The sequence below is a fragment of the Perca flavescens genome, chromosome 2 (assembly GCF_004354835.1).
Source record: "Perca flavescens isolate YP-PL-M2 chromosome 2, PFLA_1.0, whole genome shotgun sequence".
Lineage (NCBI taxonomy): Eukaryota > Metazoa > Chordata > Actinopteri > Perciformes > Percidae > Perca > Perca flavescens.
In genome coordinates, this window is record NC_041332.1 from 2872161 (window position 1) to 2882160 (window position 10000).

At 42.7% G+C, this 10000-nt stretch overlaps 1 protein-coding gene across 1 annotated transcript in view; it reads right to left on the reverse strand.

Annotated features, from left to right (window-relative positions):
• The window catches only part of LOC114571744 (heterogeneous nuclear ribonucleoprotein L-like), a 15546-nt gene extending 5752 nt beyond the window's left edge, over positions 1 to 9794 (reverse strand). The window contains exons 1-3 of the mRNA XM_028602895.1: positions 9570 to 9794; positions 3166 to 3284; positions 2080 to 2317 (exon numbers count right to left, since the gene is read on the reverse strand). Coding sequence (XP_028458696.1) covers positions 2080 to 2317; positions 3166 to 3284; positions 9570 to 9716 — 504 coding nt within the window. The 5' untranslated portion in view covers positions 9717 to 9794. The remainder of the gene's footprint in view (positions 1 to 2079; positions 2318 to 3165; positions 3285 to 9569) is intronic.
• Positions 9795 to 10000: the final 206 nt, after the last annotated feature.

The following is a 10000-nucleotide window of genomic DNA, read 5'->3' on the forward strand; positions in this document are numbered from 1 at the left end:
TATATATTGTATTACCTGTATTATTGTTTGGGTCATTAGATAGGACAAAGATATAACTGAGGTTATGAGTGAAATCCTCTAGTAGACAAGGACATACTTCTGATTATTTCTTTGATACGGGTATGCCAATAGATTACAGAATAAACAGGCTGTGGACTGTCAACAAAGTTAGTTTGATAACTAACAAAAGGGTCTGAAGACCAAAACAATTACAATTTAACAGAAATAGTCTGAGAAATGGGGAATGGGGAATGTTTCCTCCATGTGAAGCATCTGGACCCACTGTTGGTGAGATGAACCAGAGATATGGACCCAACTGCCTGAGATGTCTGACATATTGGTCCTTTCTTCAATTAACCTATTTTATCTGCTTTTATATGTTTAACTGTTTTAACTGTTCTTTATTCGTGTATTTTATCTCTCAGTTCTTTAAATTCTTATACTGCACTGTCAAATGTATTCTTGTCTTTTAAATTGTTTTGCAATTGTTTTATAACTGCTCTTTCATGTTTTATGTAAAGCACTTTGAATTGCCCTGTTGCTGAAATGTGCTATATGAATAAGGCTGAATCCCATTCCTCCTAACCCTAACCCTATCTGAGCAAGGGTTACCCCTAACCCCTAACCCTTCCCCTTAACCCTTGTTGTGCGCGTTCACGTGAGAGCTAGTGCTGTCCCAATACTCGTCTTGATCGAGGGATAGGGCCTAGGGGAAGGGCCAGAGGTCCCTTCCGACCAAGTAAGGACGCAAGCTCCCTTGGCCAGCAGGGGTATCCAGAGATGTTGCGCAAAAAGGAACATGGCTGCCAGGGCGACCAGAGAGACCCATAAATGTAAGTATTTTCGGCTTAAAGAATGGATTTAAAAATTACGACAGTCTTGTTTTGTGCTCTACACAGTTCTGTACATACATATTGGCAACTATATTTCTAATTGAATCATTTTTAAAAATCGCTAGCTTGCTATGCTAACGCTAACGGTAACGTTAACGCTACATTGCTTATTTGCACAACAGTCCCGCATTTCTCTGCCTTGAAAGGAATCCATGCATGTCTACAGTGTTAACTAAACTCCATTAGCAGCGAATTTCGTTTGATATCAGTGCATAACACTACTTGCTTTGGAGACATCGATACGTGCTTTACATATACCGTGACGAGCAGAAGTTTCTAAAATCAAAATATGCTGCAAAGCAACTATGGGAGTGAGTCATGCGTTCATGTTGTAGCCATTCATTATTGTATTGGTGATACTGTATTATTGTAATCATTTGTTATGAATTCATGTACCTGTACATTGTTGTTGGGAGGAAAAGGTTACTGGCTAACAGGCATCACACTGTGGTCTGGATTAAACTGTAGGTTTTTTATGGTCTTGCGTGAGTGCCTTTTTATATGTGTGTGTGTGTGTGACATGTAAGTTATGGTTTTAATAGTTGATATGGTTCTGTAACATAATGTATTTTTATATAATGTTTTTGCCTGTTGTGTTTACTTTATTGGGCAATAAAGACAGATTTTTATTAACAAAGAAAGTGTTTCTGAACATCAATGACATTCAAAACAATGATAACTGAAACAGATATACAACACACCATTCAGTGTGTTTAAAAATATGTATTGCAAACAAACCTAAGTAGCACACAGATAATAACATATACACCACCAAAGTGAACCTAAAAGAACTATAAAATATATACATGCATATGACACTTGTCAAAACCCATGCAATAGACATACACACACTTGCAGACAGTATCTTGGAAGTTTGTGATCAATACTGTGTGGTGACATAACTGCAACCAAGTAGTGTCCCATTTCATAGGGGTATGTTTTCACCCCTAGCCCTTGCCACTTGGTTCAAGGGACAAGGGCTAGGGGGAAGGGGAAAGGGTTAGGGTTAAGGGGAGGAATGGGATTCAGCCTAAAGCTGCCTTGCCTTGCCTATTATATCATTACATTACACATCATATCAGATGTATTTACTACGTTTGTTCTCATGCTTTGGCCACACAGATGTATTTTCTGTCATGCCAATAAAGCAACATGAAATTGAAATGTAAAATTGACATAGACTCACGGTGGTGATGGGGTAGAGCGGGTTCTGGATGGACAGCAGCAGGACCTTGTTCCCGCTGGCGGGGTCCTCAGCGCTGGTGGGTCTGCTGATCCTCTGGCTGGTGGAGAAGTTGAAGAAGGCCTGGCGCTCGGCGATGCACACGGCCTCGCGGGTGCCGCGCGCCACGCAGCGCCCGGCGCTCTGCACGCTGTCGAACTCCACCAGAGCCTGGCGCTTGAACGGCATCATCATCACGTAGCTGGGGAGGGGGGTGCAGATAGGGTACTCATTACGTAGGTATGTTTTAGGGTACGCACAGAGGGGGATAATAACGATCAGCTCGTCACACTGTGTTTATGTGTGTGTGGGTGTGTGTATTTGTGTATATGTGTGTGTGCGTGTGCGTGCATGTGTCTGTGTGTGTGTGTGTGTGTGTATATGTGTGTGTGTATATGTGTGTGCGCGTGTATTTGTGTATATGTGTGTGCGTGTGCGTGCATGTGTCTGTGTGTGTGTGTGTTAGTGTGTGTGTGCATGTGTCTGTGTGTGTGCGTGTATGTGTGTGTGTGTGCATGCATGTGTCTGTGTGTATACGTGTATGCGTGTGTGTTAGTGTGTGCGTGTGCATGTGTGTGCGTGTGTATGTGTGTATACGTGTATGTGTGTGTGTGTGTGTGTGTATATGTGTGTGCGTGCATGTGTCTGTGTGTGTGTGTGCGTGTCCATGTGTCTGTGTGTGTGTGTGCGCGTGTATGTGTGTATGTGTGCGTGCATGTGTATGTGTGTATACGTGTATGCGTGTGTGTCTGTGTGTGTGCGTGTGTATGTGTGTATACGTGTATGCGTGTGTTTGTGTGTGTGTGTGTGCATGTGTCTGTGTGTGTGTGTGTGTGTGTGTGTGTGTGTGTTTGTGTGTGTGTGTGTGTATATATGTGTGTCAGAGATTTCCTAAAAACAAAGTTAGTCTCGAGTCTGACTTCACCGTGTGTGGGACTAGAAGTCGTTTGGTGTAAAGTCGGCATTAAGTGCGACTAGAGTCCGAGTCTCAAACTCAAGCCCCCATCCATCTCTGGTACAAAGTTGAGTGTTTTGAAGGTATAATGTTACCAGATGTTGCCGAACTTGCCGAGCGCCTCCACCAGATCGGCCTCCACCACGGCGTCACAGAGCCCCCGGACGTGGACGACGGGGGACGGGGCGATGCGGTGACTGTCCTCCTTGCCTTCCTGCAGAGAGAAGACAGCTGAAGCTCTGAGACAACACACGCAGTGTTTACACGCAGTAGGAAAAACATTTCCCGGTGGCTCAAACGCCATGTAAACACCGTACCCTGGTAACTCAGAGTTCTCTGAGAGTTCAGACCTAGATAACTCTTTTAATAACGGGATTACTCGTGTGCACACGCCTCGTGGTCTATAACTGCCACGCACACGGCACACTCACAGCACACTCCTGCCACACGCCACGCACACGGCACACTGCCACACGCCACGCACACGCACACGGCAGCACTCACGGCCACACGCCACGCACACGGCACACTCACGGCACACTCACGGCACACTCACGGCACACTCCTGCCACACGCCACGCACACGGCACACTCACGGCACACTCACGGCACACTCCTGCCACACGCCACGCTCCCGCCACGTTCACGCCACTTTCACGCCACACTCGCGCCACACGCCACACTCACGCCACGCTCCTGCCACACTCACGCCACACAGCCAGTGTGCAGGAGGCCTTCATTTATCTCACAGAGTCCTTTCTTGTGACCATCTTTGTCTGCTGTGTGTTGTCTGTACTTCTGATACTTAACATTAAAACTGAGAATACTTGTGTACTTGCAGGACTTTTACTTGCGATGCAGTATTTCTACATGGTCTTTGGGTATTTGTTACCTCAGTAGAGAATCAGAATACTTCTTCCTGTGTTTCTTCGTTTGGCTTCTATCTTGAGTAACGTAAAGCTTTATTGATTCTCGTGTGTCTCTGCAGACGGGGTGTGAGCTGTGGCTGAGACACAATGTTGACGGTTACGGTCGGAAAATCTTGACAGAGATAAGCGTTAAAAAAACATGTTTTTTGTTTCCGTCTCTGTCAGGAAGTCATCGCTGCAGGTTTTTGCAGCCTGACCTGCTTTCTGCAGCAGCTTCAGACGCTCTACTCCAAACGGCGGCAGGAAACACGCCCTCGTTTGAGGCGTTGACCTGCAGACGCTCTGATCTGACTCACAGCATCAGTCCTACACTTCTGTTTTTCTCGGCTCTAAGACTCCGGTTGACTAAATGACACAAACACACAGTCTCCTGCACTTAAAGGGGGGGATGAAGTGGAGGAGTTGCTGGTGGAATGAGCCAAAGCCTACGCAGCTTCTGCCGAAGGCTAAAAACACATCTCTAACGACTACACCTCGGATAAAATAAAATGTATATATATGTATATATATATATATATATATATATATATATATATATACACAGTACAGGCCAAAAGTTTGAACACACCTTCTCATTCAATGCGTTTCCTTTTTATTTCCATCACAATTTACATTGTGGATTCTCACTGAAGGCATCAAAACTATGAATGAACACATATGGAATTATGTACTTAACAAAAAAGTGTGAAATAACTGAAAACATGTCTTATATTTTAGATTCTTCAAAGTAGCCACCCTTTGCTTTTTTTATTAATAAGGGAAATAATTCCACTAATGAACCCTGACAAAGTACACCTGTGAAGGTAAAACCATTTCAGGTGACTACCTCATGAAGCTCATTGCAGAGTTATCAAAAAAAGCAAAGGGTGGCTACGGTACTTTAACTTTTGGCCTGTACTGTGTATATATATATATATATATTTCCATGTGGATGACAGTTAAGTTTAGGCACCAAGATGGCTCATTAAGCTTAGTAAAAAGATGGTGGTTTGGATGAAAACGCTCCTGTGGATCATATTAGAGGGCATTGTCGCATGGTTTGGAGGACTTGCTCAGAACGCCTATGGGTGACTCTGTTACGGATGCTACGTCCACTATTATTTACAATCTACGGTCAGGTGTCTCGGCCTATCACAGCAAATTGTGGTTGATATATTTCTGAGAAGTGTTAACCACAGACTGCAGCTTCTCAGAAAAAGCTGGAGATGTTATTACAGGCTGTGGTCTGCACGGACGACTGCACACTGCACGCTGCACTCACGCTGGGTTACTCGGTTACTATAGCAACGGCATGGCGGGAGGCAGGTGTTGATCGAGGAGGAAGAGAAAGGTGTTGCAGACGAAACTCACGAGTCAACCGTGGAAACAATCCGAGATATGTTTGATTTTCAAAATGCTTCGGTTGGTTCATAATGCACTGAAGGGTTTATTTCTGATCTGCTGCTACGGGATTTTTCTTAAAGTTTGGCCCTGTGGTCCCACATTTCTAATATTTTTCTTAAAGTAATGGTGCATTCGTGAGTTACGAACCGGAAGTTGCAAAAAGAGCCCCCTGAGGTCGTATATATATACGACTCATCAAGTCGTCTGAACTCAGAGGACCCCGAGTTCACTTTCAAAGATGGCTACGTCCCTGCATCATAATGTAGTAAACATTGTGGTTTTCTACAATTTTAAGCACTTTTGTCTTTGTTGTAACCAAATGAAGAAGTGGTACACATAGTGCTGTATACTGCTACCTATAGACATGTCTCTACAGTCTTATTAGGAGTTAAACATAGTGCTGTATACTGCTACCTATAGACATGTCTCTACAGTCTTATTAGGAGTTAAACATAGTGCTGTATACTGCTACCTATAGACATGTCTCTATAGTCTTATTAGGAGTTAAACATAGTGCTGTATACTACTACCTATAGACACATGTCTCTACAGTCTTATTAGGAGTTAAACATAGTGCTGTATACTGCTACCTATAGACATGTCTCTACAGTCTTATTAGGAGTTAAACATAGTGCTGTATACTACTACCTATAGACATGTCTCTACAGTCTTATTAGGAGTTAAACATAGTGCTGTATACTACTACCTATAGACATGTCTCTACAGTCTTATTAGGAGTTAAACATAGTGCTGTATACTGCTACCTATAGACATGTCTCTATAGTCTTATTAGGAGTTAAACATAGTGCTGTATACTGCTACCTATAGACATGTCTCTACAGTCTTATTAGGAGTTAAACATAGTGCTGTATACTACTACCTATAGACATGTCTCTACAGTCTTATTAGGAGTTAAATACCTCCTGATTAGTTATTTTGGAGCTTGTGCAGCTGAAATTGGCTAAAAACGCTTGGTTGCTATATGACAACAACGGCTTTAAGCCGAGCCTTGAGCAGAAAGCAGAGCAGTAGCCTAACGTTAACGTTAATCAAAACGTAATTTTCATGTATCAAACTGTGAAATATATTTGTGTAATATGTCAATAACTGGGTGAATAGAATCCTAAATGTTACTAAAAATGTTACAAAAATCCATCTTTTCTCCGACTCGTAGTATCGTGTGACAAAAAGAGCGCAACAACCCGCTGTGACGATGGATGTGACGTCACACTCGAGCTACTAGTCGTGATTACAAGACAAAAAGAACGCACCATTAGACCCTGTGTTCCCACATTTCTAAGATTTTTCTTAAAATTAGGCCCTGTCTTCCCACATTTCTAGTACATTTTCAAAATTCGGTCTTGTGTTCCTACATTTCGCTTCAATTTGAGTCCTATCCCCCCCCCCCCAACATTTTTTTGTGTTAGGGGGATAAAATCTGATACAAATTTATGAAAAAGTAAATGTTGGAAAAAGAATCGTAGAAATGTGGGAACATAGGCACTGTCCGGCTGCTACATTATGAACCATCCAGACTTGTCAGGTGGTCCGGGACACGTCTGCTTTCTGTCCCCAGAGTCAGAACTAAGCACAGAGAAGAAGCAGCGTTCAGTTTTTATGCTCCACATATCTGGAACAAACTGCCAGAAAACTGCAGGTGTGCCACAACTCTGTTATTTTAGACGTTTCTTATACTGCACAGTAACTTTAATTCTTGGATTTGTATCTGTTTTATTATTTGTAACTGTTTGAACTGCTCTTTAGTGTATATTTTATGTAACACACGTTGAATGTGCCTTGTTGCTGAAATGTGCTGTCCAAATAAAGCTGCCTTGCATTTGAAACGTGCTCCTCTGCAGCTTACGCAGCCTTTTTTGGTGAATGCGTGTCTTTATTTAGCATGTGTCTTTATAGTCTGTGTGTGTGTGTGTGTGTGTGTGTGTGTGTCTCTCTCTCTAAGCGTTCACTGACATGTTGCTTCCTCCCTGTCAGGCTCTTTTCCTCCTCTTCCTCCCTGAAGCTTACACTGTAAACATCAGCTGAGCTAAGGAGCTTTTAATGCTGCTAACGAAGCAGAATGACACATCATTTAAAAACCCTGGTGTATGTGTGTGTATGTATGTGTGTGTGTGTGTGTGTGTGTGTGTGTGTGTGTGTGTGGTCGGTGTATGTGTCTGTGTGTATGTGTCTGTGTGTGTGTGTGTGTGTGTGTGTGTGTGTGTGTGTGTGTGTGTGTGTGTGTGTGTGTGTGTCTTTGTGTCTGTGAGTGTGTGTGTCTTTGTGTCTGTGAGTATGTGTGTGTCTGTGCAGCTCCTGTAAACACAGAGCTGTGTGACTTCTGAACGAGGTTTATCACTGTGTTTTTTCAAAGACAAGTCGCTAAACTCATACTATTCCCATCTTTGTCTCCACGTCGCTGTGGAGGAAGGTCTGGCTACACCACAGATGCATTCTGGGATAGGAGAACAACACTCCTTCATACTCCTAATAGTGTATAAAACTAAATAACACTCAAAACATAGGCTACCAACAACTGCCATTGCCTCCAGATATCTGAATGAAATTGGGTTCTGCGGGTACCTACGAGTCTCCTCTTTCTGCATCAGTCGGACTGAGGGACTCGGGTCAGTTTTATACCTCGACTGGTGCTTTCTGTTTGATCTTCTCTCTCTTTCATAACCATAAAAAAACCGTGAGATCAATGGTGCTTTGAACTCTGCACAGAGCTGCAGCTCTGAGTACATCACTGAAAATAACCGGTGACACATGAACTCATCTTTAATTCAAAGTTTGATTAATTAAATGTTTAATCTCGTCCTGTTCGAGAGCACTTAGCTCCACGAGATTAGAAAATCAGAAGCTGTGAGATTTAAATGATTCAAATGCAAAGCTGTTCACACCGTTGGTGAGTTTGGTGTCTCGGGCCGATGGGACAAACATTTCTGCTTGGATATCTGTTTCCCATGATGCTCTTTGTCTGCAGAGCGTTTGATCAGACTTCATACTACTCTCTACTGTTGTCTCTCTACATACTACTCTCTACTGTTGTGTGTTTGTGTGTGTCTTTCAGAGTGCCTGTAGGAGGAGCTAAGGCCAGGGTCCTCAGGAGATGTGGCTCATCTGTTCAGCCTTGCTCCTGGGATATAAGATGGCTTTCTCCACATCACCCCAGAGACACCAGCTCTTTGTTTAGACATAACCTTCTTACTTTTTCACTTTTACACTCATGACATTACCGATTTTCATGTTTGCATTACCATTATGTTCATTTTTGGTTTGGCCATTAAGTATTTTATTTATTTATTTAATTTATTTATTTATTTGACAGGGACATTGCACAACAAATGTGTTGCACAGACCAGAGATAGCTACGAGATCATTTTAATCTGTAGTCCCTGACAGCAGGTATATACAGTGGATGATGAGCATTCCTACTAATAAGTTCATTCACAATATAAAATACAGATAAAATACAGATACAGCACCTACACAAGGATCACCTCAACAGACATGCAATTTCAATATTTACAGTATGTACAATTATTAGTTTTTTTTATTTTTATTTTTTTACTTTTATTATTGCCTACCTAAAATTTTAACAGTACCCTAGTTTACCAGTTTTGTATTAATGATCACAAATCTGACCGTCTTTCAACCACTTTGTATGTTCTTGTGTGAGCTTCCTCTGTTTTTGTAACAAGCAGGAGTCACGCAAGTGGAGGAGTCGAGGAGGCAATTTAATTTTATTTAATTAATTTAGTTCTAATTTATAAAGAAGGATTTGAAGCAGGGATGTTGGGAGATTGTGAGTCAGTGAGTCAGTAGATGGCAGATTAATTTACCCTAAACTAAAAGAGCCAAATTGTAACATGATTATGTTACAACCCTAACCCTAACTTCACTTTCTTTTCTTTGGATGATATTCCTAAAACATAATCCTGTGAGGCTTCTTACCATAGCAGATATTTACAAAACTAAGATCCAATTCAAACTCAAATTCTGCCAAATCTTTAGTCTCATTTCTTCCACAGTCATGGATTTAGATAATGAGAAAAGATTCTTCTTCCCATCATATTTATGTAAATGTTATTTAGGGCTAACTTGCCTATTGCAGTTTTCTAACGACACAAACATTGTTATTTCCATTTTAACCGGATTTTGCAGCAGCATCGACACAGTTCCCCCACCTTCTCTCGTCTCCCCCGGCTCTCTGCTGCCTCCTCCCCGGCCTCGTGCTCCTCTCCCCCGGCCTCGGGCTCCTCTCCCCCGGCCTCCTCCCCGGTCCGGAGCCGCTTGGCTGCCTGGTGGTATCCTCCTCTGGCTTCACTCTCCATCACACACGAGTCGCTCAACTCACGGAGGAAGATGTTCTGTAAAGACTCAGCAGGAAGTGACGATGACACCTGCCAGGACTGAACCTCTCTCTCTCTCTCTTTCTCTCTGTCTCTCTCTCCTCCTCTCTCTCTGCCTCTCTCTCTTTCTTCCTCCTCCTCCTCTCTCTGTCTATCTCTCCCTCTCTCTCTCCAAAGATAGGAAGAAACAAACACACAGACGTCTCACTCTGCTGGCTCACGTTCAGCCTCATTATTACCAAAAACAGAAAGGGGCAGTCCCTTCC